The sequence below is a fragment of the Colobus angolensis genome, unplaced genomic scaffold (genome assembly GCF_000951035.1).
Source record: "Colobus angolensis palliatus isolate OR3802 unplaced genomic scaffold, Cang.pa_1.0 Scaffold59, whole genome shotgun sequence".
In the NCBI taxonomy this organism is placed as follows: domain Eukaryota; kingdom Metazoa; phylum Chordata; class Mammalia; order Primates; family Cercopithecidae; genus Colobus; species Colobus angolensis.
This window is the reverse complement of record NW_012119487.1, coordinates 2,550,266-2,569,188: the sequence shown is the minus strand read 5'-3', so window position 1 is coordinate 2,569,188 and position 18,923 is coordinate 2,550,266. Positions and strand designations below refer to the sequence as shown.

General features: G+C 38.8%; 1 protein-coding gene across 6 annotated transcripts in view; it reads right to left on the bottom strand.

Annotated features, from left to right (window-relative positions):
• The window catches only part of DNM3 (dynamin 3), a 579,299-nt gene that overhangs the window by 386,644 nt on the left and 173,732 nt on the right, over positions 1-18,923 (bottom strand). For all 6 annotated transcript variants that reach the window (XM_011962308.1, XM_011962305.1, XM_011962306.1 and 3 more), the window contains exons 5-7: positions 7,091-7,189; positions 6,326-6,486; positions 2,574-2,716 (exon numbers count right to left, since the gene is read on the bottom strand). In XM_011962308.1, the coding sequence (XP_011817698.1) occupies positions 2,574-2,716; positions 6,326-6,486; positions 7,091-7,189 (403 nt within the window). The remainder of the gene's footprint in view (positions 1-2,573; positions 2,717-6,325; positions 6,487-7,090; positions 7,190-18,923) is intronic.

Here is an 18,923-nt window from a genome sequence, read left to right as displayed (position 1 = left end):
GGAGGAGAAGGAGGAGGAGAAGGAGGAGGAGGAGAAGGAGAAGAAGAGGAAGAAGAGGAAGAGGAAGAAGAAGAAGAGGAGGAGGAAGAGGAAGAGCAAGAACAAGAAGAAGAAGAAAAGAAAGGAAGAAAGAAAAGGAAGGAAGGAAGGAAGGAAAAAGAAAGAAAGAAAGAAAGAAAGAAAGAAAGAAAGAAAGAAAGAAAGAAAGAAAGAAAGAAAGAAAGAAAGAGAGAAAGAAAAAAAACAACTATGTTTATTTGTGATCATCAGGTTTAAAACTCCAATTTAAACATACTGGAACTACTTTCAAATTCAAAATCTAAAAGGAAAAAAATTCAAACTATCTAAAACTTGTATCTTTTTATTCTCTTCCATCAAAATCATAGGTGAATGAAAAGTAACTACAAATTATTTAGGCCAAAGAAGCTAGACTATAATTGGATTTATTTATGTTCATGTATATGCCAATTTTATTTTTTAAAAACACCTGGAGAGGTATGACATACATACTGAAACATGAAAGATTTTTCAGAAAGTGTACCTCTAGCTGCTCCTTCCCCTAAACCCTATACCTCAGCTACCTGATCCATTTACTAATCCTAGAACAAATGTCACCAAAGTTCTCACAATTCTCTTGCCCTGCTCCTTCCACATGACTCTCCTACCTCACAACCTGTTTTCTCTGCAAATTCACATCCTTCCTCACATGTAACTGCTTCCTCATCTGGGCTCCCTTAATATTTTACACTTACAGAAACATAGTATTTATTAGCTTTAACACAATTGTGTTAAACTGTGTTAATTTTTTTTTTTTTTTTTTTTTTTTGAGACGGAGTCTCGCTCTATCGCCCAGGCTGGAGTGCAGTGGCCGGATCTCAGCTCACTGCAAGCTCCGCCTCCCGGGTTTACGCCATTCTCCTGCCTCAGCCTCCCGAGTAGCTGGGACTACAGGCGCCCGCCACGTCGCCCAGCTAGTTTTTTGTATTTTTTAGTAGAGACGGGGTTTCACGGTGTTAGCCAGGATGGTCTCGATCTCCTGACCTCGTGATCCACCCGTCTCGGCCTCCCAAAGTGCTGGGATTACAGGCTTGAGCCACCGCGCCCGGCCTAAACTGTGTTAATTTTTATGTCCGTTTTTCCCTACTCTACTGGGACTTCTTGAGGGCAAGAATCTTATTTATCGTTCAATTCACAGAACCAGACACTGAGTGCATGAAGAGATTAGAGGAAGGAGGAAGAACAGAGAAAGTAAGGCAGGAGGAAATGATAGAAGAGAGAAAAGAAATAGGTCAGAAAGAATAGGACCATAAAGAAGTAGCTGAATCAGGCCTCTGAAAGTCAAGAATCTAGCTGTGAAAAGTTCTGTAATCTGAGTCCAATAAAGTCACAGAGGCAAGACCCAGTATTTGCAAGCAGAATAGTTTTAGCTGGATATTAAGATAATGACCTAGGGCCTAAACAGAAATAGCTTTCTCTGTAACTTGAAGAGTTTTTACAAGAGCTCAACTAAACTCAAGAATGAAAAGAAAGAATAAATTAGGAAAGAGTTATATCTGAAAAAAAAAAACACCTCTTTCCTTTGTATAATATTTTTGATGAGGAAATAGAGGATGAAGCCATTAATATTGTATTTAAATATTTGAGTATTTGGGAATCTCCTCACAAAGAAAGAAATAATAGTGTGAGCTTTAAATGCCAATTGAAGGAGGTTTTGATTGTCAGGCTGCAGGAGAGAAAAGGCGCCATAAGAGGTACCGAACATCATCTTCGGAGGTAGACCTCGGGTATCCAGCAGTGTGTGCTGGGCAGGGGAGCCTTCCCGTTGAGAGGGACTTGACACAATTGGCAGCACAGGATAAAGGAACTGATGGCACCAGAAGGAGTCAAGGGAGAGAAGACAGTGTAAGATATAAAGAACTAGGAATTCTCTAACAATTCTCTGCTATCCTACTCCAAGACACCACAGGAATAACTCTAGTAACCCAAAGATAAGATGGGAAGATCATGAAGGGGTGAAAAGATGCTTGGCAGTTTCACATTTGCATTTTCAAAGGGCTACATTAAAATCATTATGTAAAAGGAAAAAAAAAAAACTAGAGCCTTATTGTTAGCACTTTTTAATTAAATCCTTGGTTCTCATTCCACTGAAAAATGCACACAAATAAGTTACATGAAATAACTGGAATAAAGGATAATAAGTACAATTGACATCCATAGAAACAGCTGAAAAATATGATATTTTCATCTGTATTTACCCACTTCTAAGACAAGGGACAAAAATTCCTGCTGGGTCATCCCTAATAGTTTTACTCACTTAATCCAGTTTTAAAAGCACAATGTAAATGGGCATAGCGATGCTCAATTGGTAAGTTGATAATAACAGAATAATACCAATAATTCGTGTTCAACAAAGCATAAAAATTCAAGAGTTCTTGTATATCATATATAGTCTCAGATAGTTTACTTGCTGCCTCTGTTATACCTAAGAAACAACATGACAAATAGACTAAGGCAAAAGAAAACTAAAGAAATTAGTTTAAAATGCTGCGCCAAGGAAGGGAAAGGTGACCTACTGCAGCAATGCTTTGGTCTTCCTGGTTGGATCTTCTGGTTTGAAATTTTTGTAGGCTTCTACTTCATGTTCTATGGAGAGCAACTGTCCCTGTAGTTTGTTCCTGAAGTTTGGTAGGGTATCCCGAATGTGGTTGGTAAGTTGCTAAACAAAACAAAATCATACACACAGATTGAAGATTGAATCATATATACAGATTAAAGACTAACTTAGCCTCCATTGTTTTTATAATCATTCAAAATTTCAAACATTATGTCTACATTTGAGATTGACTATTATGTAGATAGGGAGAAGAAACACCAACTCCCTCCTCCACTGCCCTTCGGAGATGCTCAAAATTCCTTCATTTAGAGTCACTCACTTGAGCTAGCTCTTTAAATCTGGGAAGACCCTGTTAAAATGTAGCTAATGTTACTAATGAGGCTGCCCAATAACACCTTAGTTAGCATGGATTGATTTATCAGATCTCCTACCTTGTACAAAGGAACCTTAAGTTAGAATGTGATAGAAATGAAGGAAGCTAGGAGTCACAGGTGCTGCCTGGTGTTCTCAGGACTAAGTGGTTTACCACACAGGTGGAGCTCAGTAGCCAAGGTGCTGGAGGCACCTGCCAGCTGTTAACTTTCTCCACATTCTTCAGCTGAGGCAGCAACTTACTCGTACTTCCACCTCTAGGTCCCAGTGCAACTCCATGACTGAGTAAGGGAAAGCTCTCTCTGCTATTGAAGGCTCGACATAACCATCTACTTGGTATTTCCACTGAGATCAGCAGGCACCTCAAGCTCAGTACAATGAAAACTTCTCCAAGAGCCTAAGAGTGCATGATTAATTAAAAATCAAAGGTGAGATAAAAACCCAGATTGTTTAGGTCTTACAGCCTTTCTATTACAATGCAGTTAAAGAAAGTCTTATTCAAAAGAAAAAACAGATAAGCTTCTTGAACTGCCTAAGTGATGAACTTGAAATCAATAAAAAGAATATAAACTTCCTAGAAATGCAAAAAAAAGAAAAAATATTAAAATTAGGGAGAATTAATATACCCAGATTGACTGAAGAAACTATTTTCAGTCATCTTTATGTTTATCTGAGGTCACTTGAATATATTTATTAAATAAATCTAGAGTTATTTGTCAATAGTTTATAACTGTATTACCCCCTTGCTCACAGTAATAAATTGTTATGTTAGCACCCTGGCATGCACTGCTGTTCTAACTATGAAGCAGGCAAAAAAAGAGCTGAGAGGACAGCATTCCCGATAGCAACGTCACGAGAGACAAGGACCCAAATCTAACAGAAACAGCAACCACAAGAAACCAGCAACCAACTGATTGCCATGTGAACTGGTAAATAATAAAAATACCTGATTTCCACCTTTTGCTTCTCAGACATCTCCAGAGCAAAGCAATACTGTGGCTTTCTAAAACACTTCTTCCCCTGGCTTCCATGACTCCAGCTTCTCTAATTTTTCTGCTATCCATTCTCGATATATCTTCTCTATTTCCTTGGATAATTCACCCTCTTTGCCAGAACAGTAATTATTGAAATTCCTCAAATCTGGGTCTGAGGCCTCTTTTTTGTTTTTACTCTCTGTTCTCTCTTCAGGGAATCTCATTCCATATATGGCTTCAATAAACATCCAAATACCTATAACTGTAAGATGTCTCCAAACAAGATTTATCTTTGCTGTGGCATGCATATTTGACCAACTCCTTGACTTCTCCTCTTGGATGTGTCAATGACATCTCAAGCTCAACATGTCCAAAATCAAGTATTTGATCTTCCCTTCAGGGTTCCCCGTCTTGGTGACTTCATAAGAGCCTGGAAACCTGGGACGTAACCTTGACTCCACCTCTCCCAACACCCAACAGCTCTAATCTACCACCTAGTCCTCAATTTTCCTGAACATTTCTCAAACCTGCCCCTTCTTTTCATCTCCACCGGCCCTTACTACAACCAAATTCCCATAATTTCTCTTTTACTCCTAACTGGTCTACTCTTGGTCTTCCTGTCTTCAATATCATATTCTTTTTTCACCCACGGATCTGATCTTGTTATTCCTCTACTTAGGACCCTTAAATGACTCCTTATTGGTCTTAGGTAAGAGCCAAAATCCTCAATTTGGTCTAGAAACATTACAGGATTCAGCCACTGCCTACATCTCCAATATCATCTCATACAACTCACTACCTCTTTCTCTGCCTTCCCCCTACAATGAAAATTTCATTCAATTTTTCAAAAATGTCATGTCATTTTGCAGTATTTTCCATATGAATTACCCCACAGGATCAGAAGTATTAGTACACATACATAGCCATAGAATTATCTTAGTTTCAAACACAGTATAAATATTCTTGAAGCAATAAAGAGAGAGTGATTATCCAGGAAAGGAGACATCTTCAGAAAAAAAAAAAATCATTCAATTTTTAGTCAATGAGAATCCAATTGTGTCATAACTTGGGTGTCACCTGTAATAATCTAATAGTCAACCACCTCCTTCTGTTTTTCCAGTATTCAAAACCTAACTCATTTCCAGCTTTATCTTTCTAATCATATTAGTGATTTTCTTCTAAGATTTTCTCAGTTTATTTGTGTTTTTTGTAGGCCAATACAGCTGTGAAAGCAGTATTCTAAAGAGAGTTTTTTTGACAGTGCAAAATATATTGGTAGAGTGTTAGGATTCTTGCATAACAATGCTCCTTCTCTAAAATATATTCATATTTTTAAATCATACAATCATAGTGATGTTTCCTAGTGTCCAAATATTTATCTTTAATTAAAAAGTATAAACTTTACAATAGTCTGTGTTGAAATCTCTTAAAATGGAATTATAACACAATTTTTTATTTTCTAAAATTTCTTCTCAGTTGTTTTGCCTAAATTGTTCAGGTATAATGTCACATATTATGAAAGCTATTGATACTTTCTAGGAGCTAAGAATCAGAAATCTACTTGATTGATTGATTGACTGATTGCCTGATTAAGTTTGTACGTAACAGTTAAAGCATAACTTATAAGAATATTTGTGAGAAAGGCTGCTAGTCACATGAAGTCAATATAATCAAAACTCAGGGAGGGGTCCCTGCATTCAATGACAATGATGCTTGTCATAACACTTAACTCCAATAGGGGTAGGAATATCTGTAACCAAGCAAGAGCATTGAGGATTTATGGAAGAAGTTTGTGCATAGTGCATGGAGTGGGGTAGGCAGAAGGTCCAATTCTAAATTATTGTGGGAAAAGGGGTTATCTGGAAAAGCATCTTAGATGAGTGGAAATCAATGATTATTAAACTAGGATGTGTGATTCTAAAGATTTTAAATTAAGAAACAAATCAACTCTAAACAAAGTCATAAAAAAAATTTAACAGAAAGTGTAACCTAGCCGTTACAGACTGGTGCTTCAAAAACAGATCCCAAGAGATCAACTTTTCAAAGTTATAAAAATTTAACTTCTCAAGGTAACTACATATTACAAATGAATATACGCTAAAATGTATATCCCTGTTCACTGTTCCTAAATAGGTATGTGTTTCTGCTTTAGGAACTCTTCTTTCAATAACAGGAAGATGAGTTCTATTCACTGAGAATGGTAATAGTGTGAATCTGAGATACTAATACCCATTTTTAAAATCCCTGTCATTGAAGCTGTATGTCTTGTTTTGGAAAACAATAAACTTAAAAATAATAAACACAAATTCCAGCATCCACTTACATATTTCATAACTGTTCTTGTTGCTTGAAAGAACATTTTTACCTGATTAAGGACCTTCTGCAGGTGTGGGGTTCCCATTCGGTCAGCGATATGTCTGTAAGCCGAGTGGGAAAGGAAAAACTTCCTCTCTGCCAACATGGCTGCCTTTATGTCCTTCTTCCCATCTATGTCCTTCTGGCTTCTGTTTACCACCCCCACGTAACCTGAAACAAAACACAAATCTATGGAGTTGGGGACACTTTTTGTGGCTTATTCCAGGGAGATTTCAAGGCTCTCACATAGGCAGACTAAGAAAAGCAAAACTAGTTTTAGGTGTGAAGACTGAGTCCCTTTATAAAACTCAATGGGAAACATCAGTATTGAACACAGGCTACTGATCGAGCTCACAATAATTTTTTAGCATCAGTACAATAATATCTCTCACCCTTAAACCATGTGCATTTTAAGAGAGTGTGTATCTTCGCAGTTTTGTCATATAGCAGGCAAGTAAATATCAGTCTTAAAATAGTATAAGTTTATGCAGTCTATGATGAATATTTATAACCTCGCTTCAAACTCCTTCCTTTTCCTGTTTTCTTATTCCTGTTATTTTAAGGAATAGTTCTCCCTTTGGATTATTTTCTAATATATCATTCGGGAACGTACAGCCATTCCATAAAAAGTATAACTAATGATAAATCCATTCCTTACAACTGAGAAGGCATTAAAACCAAAACTCCTAGTGGCTTCCCAATCATTTCTCTTCCATATAACCAAAAACAAACAAACAAACAAACAAAAAGTATTGTATAGACCACAGTACATTACCCCTGCGAAGAGGCAACAGTTTGTTCTCTAGAACATCCCTGGCATCCGTTCCTTCATCCATAAGGTCCAGTTTGGTGATAACTCCAATGGTTCTCAGACCTGCATCATAAACAAACCCAACATTACACAATTTGCAGAAGACTAACAAATTTTAAAGACATATATGTCGCAATGCTAAATGTAAAGCACATTTTCCTGGTCCTTTTCCCATTTCCTTCTGTCTTACTTTGTTTTCTAAGTGCTACTTGAGTTTGGTGATTTCAATGTAATGAAGAGGAGAGTTGCCAAACCACCCATCCAGAAGATAACCTTCAACTCAAGGGGGAAAAACAAATAGCTGTAGCACTAAATAATTTCCAAATATATGAGTTTATTTTTGTACCATGCATATATGGAAATTATACATTTTCATTTCTTCCCATGTTCCCTACCAAATATGAATGTTTGAAGTTTTATGTATTACATTATTAAAAGCAAATAAACAAATAAATAGGTTATACATGGACCAATTATGAGAGTGTGTCATAAACCAAGGATTACTATTGATCCAGTTCTAGTCACTGAGGTCAAACAAAAGTAAAGAAAGAAAAGCAGGTATAGTGTCATCACCAAAAATAAACTCGTAAGCCACACAGCATTCACCATGCCTTAGAAAAGGAAATACGGGCCGGGCGCGGTGGCTCAAGCCTGTAATCCCAGCACTTTGGGAGGCCGAGGCGGGCGGATCACGAGGTCAGGAGATCGAGACCATCCTGGCTAACACGGTGAAACCCCGTCTCTACTAAAAATACAAAAAACTAGCCGGGCGAGGTGGCGGGCGCCTGTAGTCCCAGCTACTTGGGAGGCTGAGGCAGGAGAATGGCGTAAACCCGGGAGGCGGAGCTTGCAGTGAGCTGAGATCCGGCCACTGCACTCCAGCCTGGGCGACAGAGCGAGACTCCGTCTCAAAAAAAAAAAAAAAAAAGAAAAGGAAATACGATTTAATGGAAAGAAGACTGTACTAGGAATTACAAGGCTTGGATTCTAGTCTCAAGGCATGTCACCAAAACGCCACAGGTCTCAGTTTTCCTCATCTGTCAAATAAATAGTTAGAAACCATGATCTCCAAGGTTTCTTTCAGTAATAAATAATGTAAGAACCTAGACATTTTGAGTAGCACATTAGATACATGATATTTGTCATTTGCTTTCTTCATTAGATGAAATGGATGGTATTTGCCTAGTTATTTATATTGCTTTTTGTTTTATTTTACTTTAAGTTCCAGGATACAAGTGCAGAATGTGTTACATAGGTATACGAGTGCCATGGTGGTTTGCTGCACCTATCAACCTGTCATTTAGGTTTTAAGCCCCGCATGCATTAGCTATTTGTCCTAATGTTCTCCCTCCTCTCACCCCCAACCTCCTGACTGGCCCCAGTGTGTGTTGTTCCCCTCCCTATGTCCATGTGTTCTCGTTCAACTCCCACTTATGAGTGAGAATATACGGTGTTTGGTTTTCTGTTCCTGTGTTAGTTTACTGACGATGATGGCTTCCAGCTTCATTCATGTCCCTGTAAAGGACACGAACTCATTCCTTTTTATGGCTACATAGTACTCCATGGTATATATGTACCATATTTTCTTTAGCAGTCTATCATTGCTGTCCATTTGGGCTGGCTCCAAGTCTTTGCTACTGTAAATAGTGCATCAATAAACATATGTATGCATGTGTCTTTATAGTAGAATAATTTATATTTCTTTGGGTATATACCCAGTAATGGGATTTCTGGGTCAAATGGTATTTCTGGTTCTAGATCCTTAAGGGATTGCCATACTGTCTTCCACAATGGTTGAACTAGTTTACACTCCCACCAACAGTGTAAAAGCATTCCTATTTCTCCACATCCTCTCCAGCATCTGTTGTTTCCTAACTCTTTAATGGTTGCCATTCTAACAGGCATGAGATGGTATCTCATTGTGGTTTTAATTTGCATTTCTCTAATGACCAGTGATGATGAGCTTTTCTTCACATGTTTGTTGGCTGCATAAATGTCTTCATTTGAGAAGAGTCTGTTCATAACCTTCACCCACTTTTTGATGGGATTGTTTTTCTCTTGTAAATTTGTTTACATTCCTTGTAGATTCTGGATATTAGCCTTTTGTCAGATGGGTAGATTGCAAACATTTTCTCCCATTCTGTAGGTTGCCTGTTCACTTTGATTATAGTTTCTTTTGCTGTGCAGAAGATCTTTCATTAGATCCCATTTGTCAGTTTTGGCTTTTGTTGCCATTGCTTTTGGTGTTTTAGTCATGAAGTCTTTGCCCATGCCTATGTCCTGAATAGTATTGCCTAGGTTTTCTTCTAGGGTTTTTATGGTTTTGGGTCTTACATTCAAGTCTTTAATCCATCTTGGGTTAATTTTTGTATAAGGTGTAAGGAAGGGGTCCAGTTTCAGTCTTCTGCATATGGCTAGCCAGTTTTCCCAACAATATTTGTTAAATAGGAAATCCTTTCCTCCTTGCTTGTTTTTGTCAGGTTTGCCAAAGATCAGATGGTTGTAGATGTGGGGCATTATTTCTGAGGCCTCTGTTCTGTTCCATTGGTCTATATATCTGTTTTGGTACCAGTACCATGCTGTTTTGGTTACTGCAGCCTTGTAGTATAATTTGAAGTCAGGTAGTATCATGCCTCCAGCTTTGTTCTTTTTGCTTAGGATTGTCTTGGCAATGTGGGCTCTTTTTTGGTTCCATATGAAATTTAAAGTAGATTTTTCTAATTCTGTGAAGAAAGTCAGTGGCAGCTTGAAAGAGATAGCATTGAATCTATAAATTACTTTGGAAACTGTGGCCATTTTCATGATATTGATTCTTCCTAACCATGAGTGTGGAATGTTTTTCCATTTGTTTATGTCCTCTTTTATTTCGTTGAGCAGTGGTTTGTAGTTCTCCTTGAAGAGGTCCCCCACATCCCTTGTAAGCTGTATTCCTAGGTATTTTATTGTCTTTGTAGCAATTGCAAATGGGAGTTCATGCATAATTTGGCTGTTTGTCTCTTATTGGTGTATAGGAATGCTTGTGATTTTTGCACACTGATTTTGTATCCTGAGACTTTGCTGAAGTTGCTTATCAGCTTAAGGAGATTTCAGGCTGAGATGATGGGGTTTTCTAAGTATACAATCATGTCATCTGCAAACAGGGATAATTTCACTTCCTCTCTTCCTATTTAAATACGCTTTATTTCTTTCTCTTGCCTGACTGCCCTGGCCAGAACTTCCTATGTTGAACAGGAGTGGTGAGAGAGGGCATCCTGGTCTTGTGCCAGTTTTCAAAGGGAATGCTGCCAACTTTTGCCCATTCAGTATGATATTGGCTGTGGGTTTGTCATAAATAGCTCTTATTATTTTGAGATATATTCCATCAATACCTCATCTATTGAGAGTTTTTAGCATGAAGGGATGTTGAATTTTATTGAAGGCCTTTCTGCATCTATTGAGATAATCATGTGATTTTTGTTGTTGGTTCTGTTTATGTGATGGATTACATTTATTGATTTGTGTATGTTGAGCCAGCCTTGCATCCCAGGGATGAAGCTGACTTGATCACAGTGGATAAGCTTTTTGATGTGCTGCTAGGTTCGGTATGCCAGTATTTTATTGAAGATTTTTGCATCAATGTTCATCAGGGATATTGGCCTGAAATTTTCTTTTTTTATTGTGTCTCCACTAGGTTTTGGTATCAGGATGATGGTGCCTCATAAAATGAGTTAGGGAGGAGTCCCTCTTTTTTATTGTTTGGAATAGTTTCAGAAGGAATGCTACCACCTCCTCTTTGTACCTCTGGTAGAATTTGTCTGTGAATATATCTGGTCCCGGGCTTTTTTTGGTTGGTAGGCTATTAATTACTGCCTCAATTTCAGACTTGTTATTGGTCTATTCAGGGATTTGACTTCTTCCTGGTTTAGTTTTGGGAGGGTGTATGTGTCTAGTAATTTATCCATTGTTTCTAGATTTCCTAGTTTATTTGCTTAGAGGTGTTTATAGTATTCTCTGATGGTAGTTTGTATTTCTGTGGGATCAGTGGTGATATCCCCTTTATCATTTTTTATTGTGTCTATTAGATTCTTCTCTCTTTTATTCTTTATTAATCTGGCTAGTGGTCTATTTTGTTAATCTTTTCAAAAAACCAGCTCCTCAATTCATTGATTTTTTGAAGGGCTTCTCGTATCTCTGTCTCCTTCAGTTCGAGTTATTTCTTCTCTTCTGCTAGCTTTTGAATATGTTTGCTCTTGCTTCTCTAGTTATTTTAATCATGATGTTAGGGTGTCGATTTTAGATCTTTCCTGCTTTCTCCTGTAAGCATTTAGCACTATAAATTCCTCTATGAACACTGCTTTAGCTGTGTCCCAGAGATTCTAGTACATTGTGTCTTTATTCTCATTGGTTTAAAAGAACTTATTTATTTCTGCCTTAATTTCGTTATTTACCCAGTAGTCATTCATGACCAGGTTGTTCAGTTTTCACAAAGTTGTGCAGTTTTCAGTGAGTTTCTTAATCCTGAGTTCTAATTTGACTGCACTGTGGTCAGAGAGACTGTTAGTTATGATTTCCATTCTTTTGCATTTGCTAAGGAGTGTTTTACTTCCAATAATGTGGTCAATTTTGGAATAAGTATGATGTGGTGCTGAGAAAAATGTATATTCTGTTGATTTGGGGTGAAGAATTCTGTAGATGTCTAGTAGGTCCTTCTGGTCCAGAGCTGAGTTCAAGTCCTGAATATCCTCATTAATTTCCTGTCTCGTTGACCTGTCTAATATTGACAGTGTGGTGTTAAAGTCTCCCACTATTATTATGTGGAAGTCCAAGTCTCTTTGTAGGCCTCTAAGAACTTGCTTTATGAATCTGGGTGCTCCTGTATTGGGTGCATATATATTTCAGATAGTTAGCTTTTCTTGTTGCATTGATCCCTTTACCATTATGTAATGCCCTTCTTTGTCTTTTTTAATCTTTGTTGGTTTAAAGTCTGTTTAATCAGATACTAGGATTGCAACCCCTGCTTTTTTCTTGCTTTCCATTTGCTTGGTAAATATTCTTCCATCCCTTTATTTTGAGTCTATGTGTGTCTCTGCATGTGCTATGGGTCTCCTGAATACAGCACACCAATGGGTCTTGACTCTTTATCCAATTTGCCTGTGTGTGTGTGTGTGTGTGTGTGTGTTTTCTTGAGACAGAGTCTTGCTGTGTCACCCAGGCTGGAGTGCAGTGGCACAATCTCAGCTCACTGCCACCTCTGTCTCCCGGGTTCCAGCGATTCTCCTGCCTCAGCCTCCCGAGTAGCTGGGACTACATGCATACACCACCACGCCAGGCTAATTTTTGTATTTTTTACTAGAGACAGGGTTTCAGCATCTTGTCCAGGCTGGTCTTGAACTCCTGACCTCATGATCCACCCATCTTGGCATCCTAAAGTGCTGGGATTACAGGTGTGAGCTACTGTGCCCAGCCCAGTGTGTGTTTTTTAATTGGGTGATTTAGCCCTTTTACATTTAAGGTTAATATTGTTATGTGTGAATTTGATCCTGTCATTACAATGCCAGTTGGCTATTTTGCCTCTTATTTGATGCACTTTCTTCATAGTGTCAATGGTCTTTACAATTCAGTATGTTTTTGCAGTGGCTGGAATCAGTCGTTCCTTTCCACGTTTAGTGCTCACTTCAGAAGCTCTTGTAACACAGTCCTGGTGGTGACAAAATCTCTCAGCATTTACTTGTCTGTAAAGGATTTTATTTCTCCTTCACTTATGAAGCTTAGTTTGGCTGGATATGAATTTCTGAGTTGAAAATTATTTTCTTTAAGAATGTTGATCACGCCTGTAATCCCAGCACTTTGGGAGGCTGAGATGGGTGGATCACGAGGATAGGAGATTGAGACCATCCTGGCTAACACGGTGAAACCCTGTCTCTACTAAAAATACAAAAAATTAGCCAGGCATGGTGGCAGGTTCCTGTAGTCCCAGCTACTCAGGAGGCTGAAGCAGTAGAATGGAGTGAACCCGGGAGGCGGAGCTTGCAGTGAGCTGAGATTGCGCCACTGCATTCCAGCCTGAGTAACAAAGTGAGAATCTGTCTCAAAAAAAAAGAATGTTGAATATTGGCCTCCACTCTCTTCTGGCTTGTAGGGTTTCTACAGAGAGATCTGCTGTTAGTCTGATGGGCTTCCTTTTGTGTGTAACCCAACCTTTCCCTCAGGCTGCCCTTAACATTTTTTCTTTCATTTCAACTTTGGTGAATCTGATGATTATGTGTCTTGGGGTTGCTCTTCTCAAGGAGTATCTTTGTGGTGGTTTCTGTATTTCCTGAATTTGACTGTTGCCGTGTCTTGCTAGGTTGGGGAAGTTCTCCTGGATAATATCCTGAAAAGTGTTTTTCAACTTGGTTCCATTCTCCCTATCACTTTCAGGTACACCAATCACATGCAGATTTGGTCTTTTCACATAGTCCCATATTTCTTGGAGGCTTTGTTCATTCCTTTTCATACTTTTTTCTCTAATCTTGTCTTCATGCTTTATTTCATTAAGGTGATCTTCAATCTCTGATATCCTTTCTTCTGCTTGATTGATTTGGCTACTGATATTTGTATATGCTTCACGAAGTTCTCATGCTGTGTTTTTCAGCTCCATCAGGTCATTTGTGTTCTCCTCTAAAGTGGTTATTCTAGTTAGCAATTCCTCTAACTTTTTTTCAAGGTTCTTAGCTTCCTTGCATTGGGTTAGAACATCCTCCTTTAGCTCAGAGGAGTTTGTATGAACTTGTGAAGCCTGTTTCTGTCAATTTGCCAAACTCAATCTCCATCCAGTTTTGTTCCCTTGCTGGTGAGGAGTTGTGATCCTTTGGAGACGAGGCATTCTGGTTTTTGGAATTTTCAGCCTTGTTGTGCTGTTTTTCCCTCATCTTCACGGATTTATCTACCTTTGGTCTTTGAGGTTGGTGATCTTCGGATGGGGTTTCTGTGTGGGCGTCCTTTTTGTTGATGTTGATGCTTTTCTTTTCTGTTTGTTAGTTTTCCTTCTAACAGGCCCCTCTGCTGCAGGTCTGCTCGAGTTCGCTGGAGGTCCACTTCAGATCCTGTTTGCCCAGGTATCATCAGCAGAGGCTGCAGAACAGCAAAGATTGCTGTCTACTCCTTCCTCTGGAAGTTTCGTCCTAGAGGGGCACCTGCTAAATGTCAGCTGGAGCTCTCCTGTATGGCGTGTCTGTCAACCCCTGCTGGGAGGTGTTTCCCAGTCAGGAGGTACGCAGGTCAGGGACCCACTTAAGGAGACATTCTGTCCCTTAGCAGAGCTCAAATGCTGTTCTGAGAGATCCGTTGCTCTCTTCAGACCTGGCAGACAGGAACATTTAAGTCTGCTGAAGCTGTGCCCACAGCCACCCTTTCCCCCAGGTGCTCTGTCCTAAGAAGATAGGAGTTTTATCTATATGGGACTGCTGCCTTTCTTTCAGAGATGCCCTGCCCAGAGAGGAGGAATCTAAAGAGGCAATCTGGCTACAATGGCTTTGCTGAGCTGCAGTGGGCTCCACTCAGTTCGAACTTCCCAGTGGCTTTGTTTACACTGTGAGGGGAAAACCACCTACTCCAGCCTCAGTAATGGCAGATGCCCCTCCCCAAACCAAGTTCAAGCATCCCAAGTCAATTTCAGACTGTTGTGCTGGCAGTGAGAATTTCAAGCTAGTGGATCTTAGCTTGCTGAGCTCTGTGGGTGTGGGATCTGCTGAGCCAGACCACTTGGCTCCCTGGCTTCAGCCCCCTTTCCAGGGGAGTGAATGGTTCTCTCTAATCAGTCCCAGGTACCACTGGGGTATGACAAAAAAAAAACTGCTGCAGCTAGCTCAGTGTCTGCCCAAACAGCCACCCAGTTTTGTACTTGAAACCCTGGGCCCTGGTGGCGTAGGCACCCGAGGGAATCTCTTGCCTGTGGGTTGTGAAGACCATGGGAAAAGCATAGTATCTGGGATGGAATGCACCATTCCTCTAGGCACAGTCCCTCCCAGCTTCCCTTCACTAGGGGAGGCAGTTTCCCAACCCCACGCACTTCCCAGGTGAGGTAACATCCCATCCTGCTTTGGCTTGCCCTACATGGGCTGCACCCACTATCTAACCAGTCCCAATAAGATGAGCTGGGTACCTCAGTTGGATTACAGAAATCACCTGCCTTCTGCATGGATCTTACTGGCAGCTGCACAACACAGCTGTTCCTATTTGGCTTGCCAGCCCAAGACTATTATTACTCTTTATTCAGGAACTAGTATATACTGAATTAATTGTATAAACCAAACTTGGTCATGATATAACCTCCTTATAAAATATAGCTGGATTTTTGAATAGGATATATAAATTTAGTTCCAAAATGATCATGGTCTGTAAATTTCCCTTCTTGTAATGGCATTGTCAGATATGGATACCAAACTTTACCTATTCTTATAAAATTAACAGTTTTTTTTCCATTGTTTCTATTCTCTGAAGGATATTGAGTCAATGAATATTATTACTTTTTTGAAAGTTTACTGTTGGTCACAATAAAAACTTTTGTGAAAAGAAAGAAAGAAAGAAAGAAAGAAAGAAAGAAAGAAAGAAAGAAAGAAAGAAAGAAAGAAAGACCAAAAAGATTCTCAGAGACCAAAACAAATAAACATTGTAACATGAAACCTGAAGGAAAAAAAGATAATGCAAAATACAGAATACAACTTGATCATTTTTACTAATAGTCTGAGAGAAAGGAGAATGTATTGCATTCATGGAACAAAATTAGAAGGCCATAAACAGAAACATCAGGCAAAAAAAAATTACAATAACTGAAAATAGGAGAGCAGAAATTAAAATGTTAGTAAAATGGAAGAAAAACTTAAGGAACTGTTCCAGAAAACAAAAGAAAAAAAAATAAGTAAACAATAGGAAAAGAAAAACCCACCACATTTTTAAAACTAGAGAAATGGTACAGAAGATTTAATACTTGAATAACTGGCATTCCAAAGAGAGAAAATCAAACAGAAACAGTTTGTGGTTGGGGAGGTCCTATCCAAGAAAATGACCTATAAGTATAAGGAATTTATGGATTGAACAAACTCAACAAGTACCTAACAGAAAATGAGCACACGCACACATGCACATACACAAAAAATGGCATATCAGTAAAAGATTTCAAAACACTGGGAGCTGATAAAAGATACTAAAAAGTTCCCAGAGAACTTAAAGAAAGAAAAGACACAAAGAAAGTATTGGGAATCACTACAGCATCAGTCTTCCCAGCAGCAAACTGGAAACTAAAAAACAATAGAACAATGTTTTTGAAATTCTGAGAGAAAAATCATTTCTAACCTAGAATTCTAAATTATCAATAAATGTGACAGTAGGAAAAGATCTTTCCAGACTTCCAAATCTCTCTTTCACCTTTTTAAGAACGTTGTTAAAGAATGTGTTCTACAAAACAAGGGAGCAAACTAATAAAGAGGAAGACATGAGATCTGGGAAGCAGGTATACAACCAAGAAAAGAAGGAAGTTTTCAGGATGGTACAGATCCCAGTATGAGACCAAGAGAGTAATTGATATCTATTGGAATGAGAGAAGAACAGAGAGTCCTGAAGAGATTTCTTCCTCCACCAAGAAAATAAACATAAAAGTACCTAATCCTGAATGTTTTTAAGGTTTTAAACATTAGAGTTAGAGTCTACTTTCTGAGAGATTGAGACTTCTGTAGGAGAGATTGAGAATACGTTAGTGATAGATGTACCAAAAACTATGCAAACAAACCAAAAAGAGATAATTATCAACCTCAAAAAAGACAATATAATGGAAGAAATAATAATCAAAATTTACCACATAGCTTGGCTATGAATAACATTTTCAGGATTATAAAAATGTATTTAGCAAAATATGATTCTTTTAGTAGAATGTAGGAGGATAAGTGCATATGTGAGTGTGTGAGTGCACATAAGTATAGGAGAAGGATATAAGACAGCTAAATCCTCCTTCTCTACAGTGAGAAATCAAAAGAGAGTATCTAAAACTAAGAAAAATCAAAAACAGTAATATGAACAGATTACATAAAAATATGGTGATAACTATCAAAATCAATAGCTAAAAGGATTGAAAGTGGTAGCCTCTGGAAATCAATAATCAAGAGTCAGGAGGGGTGGGCAAGGGATGGATAGTTTCTTCCTTTTTTTTTTTTTTTTTTTTTTTTGAGACAGAGTGTTGCTCTGTCGCCCAGGGTGGAGTGTAGTGGCGCAATCTCGGCTCACTGCAAGCTCCGCCTCCCAGGTTCATACCATTCTCCTGCCGCAGCCTCCCGAGTAGCTGTGACTACAGGCACCTGCCACCACGCCCGGCTAATTTTTTGTTGTTGTTGTATTTTTAGTAGAGTTTCACTGTGTTAGCCAGGATGGTCTCGATCTCCTCACCTTGTGATCCGCCTGCCTCAGCCTCCCAAAGCGCTGGGATTACAGGCGTGAGCCACCGCACCTGGCCCATTCTGTTCTTACCAAGGTCTGAACTTAAGAGAAGTTATATAACAAGAGCCTATACTACTGAGGATTTTCCAGATCCTAACAGATTAGGGAAAAGGAAATGCCTAACTCCAGCATCTGTAGCCTTCTACATAGGGGAAGAAAAATACACAACTCTAGTCCACTCTAGCCATCCAGTCCCACCTAAAGGGGTGGGGCAGCAACTAAGAAGCATGTGTGAGACTCGCAGTCCAGAAGCACAGGCTCATTAAAAGACATGAGTTCTAATCATAGGACTACAGCATGCTTCCTCTCACTCCGCACTTGACCACCACATGACTATAGCCTAATTATCACAATGCCTTGTACCCAGTACATCATACAGCACCAGTCTGCCTATCAAGAAAAAATTACAAGGCATAACAAAAGGCAAACAAAGAAAACCCCACAGTTTGAAGAGACAAAGTAAGCATCAGAACCAGACTCAGAACTCTAACTCTAATGTTAGAGTTATCAGACTGGGAATTTAAAAAACAAAAAACAAAAAACTGTGATTAACATCCTAAGGTTTCCAGTAGATAAGATACACAGCCTACAAGAACAGATGGGCAATGTAAGCAGAGATATGGAAATGCTAAGAAAGAATAAAAAGAAATGCTGGAGATCAAAAAGACTAACAGAAATGAAGAATGCCTTTGATTGGGTTCATTTGACTAGACTGGAAAGAAGTTGAGGAAACAATCACCAAGCTTGAGCATATTTCAAGAGAAACATCTAAAATTGAAAAGAAAAAAAAAAATACTGGGGGATAGCGTGGGAAACCAGAACAGAATATCCAAGAATGGAGAGACAACTACAAAAGGCTTAACATATACAGAAGAAAGAGAGAAAGGAACAGATATTCAAAGAAATAATGACAGAATTCCCCCCAACATCAGACATCAAACCACAGGTCCAGGAAGCTCTGACAGCAAGTGGGATAAATGCCCCCCAAAAGTTATAACTAGGCATAGTATATTTAAAATGAAAAAAAAAAAAAAAAAGCAAAAATAAAAATCTTGAAAGAAGCCCCGGGGTGGGGGAGAACTTTACCTAAAGGATTGCAAACATAAGAATAATGTCAGAATTCTCCTCACAAACCGTGCACACAAGAAGAGGTGGAAGTGAAACATTTAAAGTGCTGAGAAATAAAACATCAACTTAGAATTCTGTACCCTGCAAATTATCTTTCAAAAGTGAAGGAGATCCTGGTGCACCAGTACTCATGAAAGAAAAGAAAAGAAAAAAAACAGAAAGGAAAAGGAAGGAAGGAAGGAAGGAAGGAAGGAAGGAAGGAAGGAAGGAAGGAAGGAAGGGA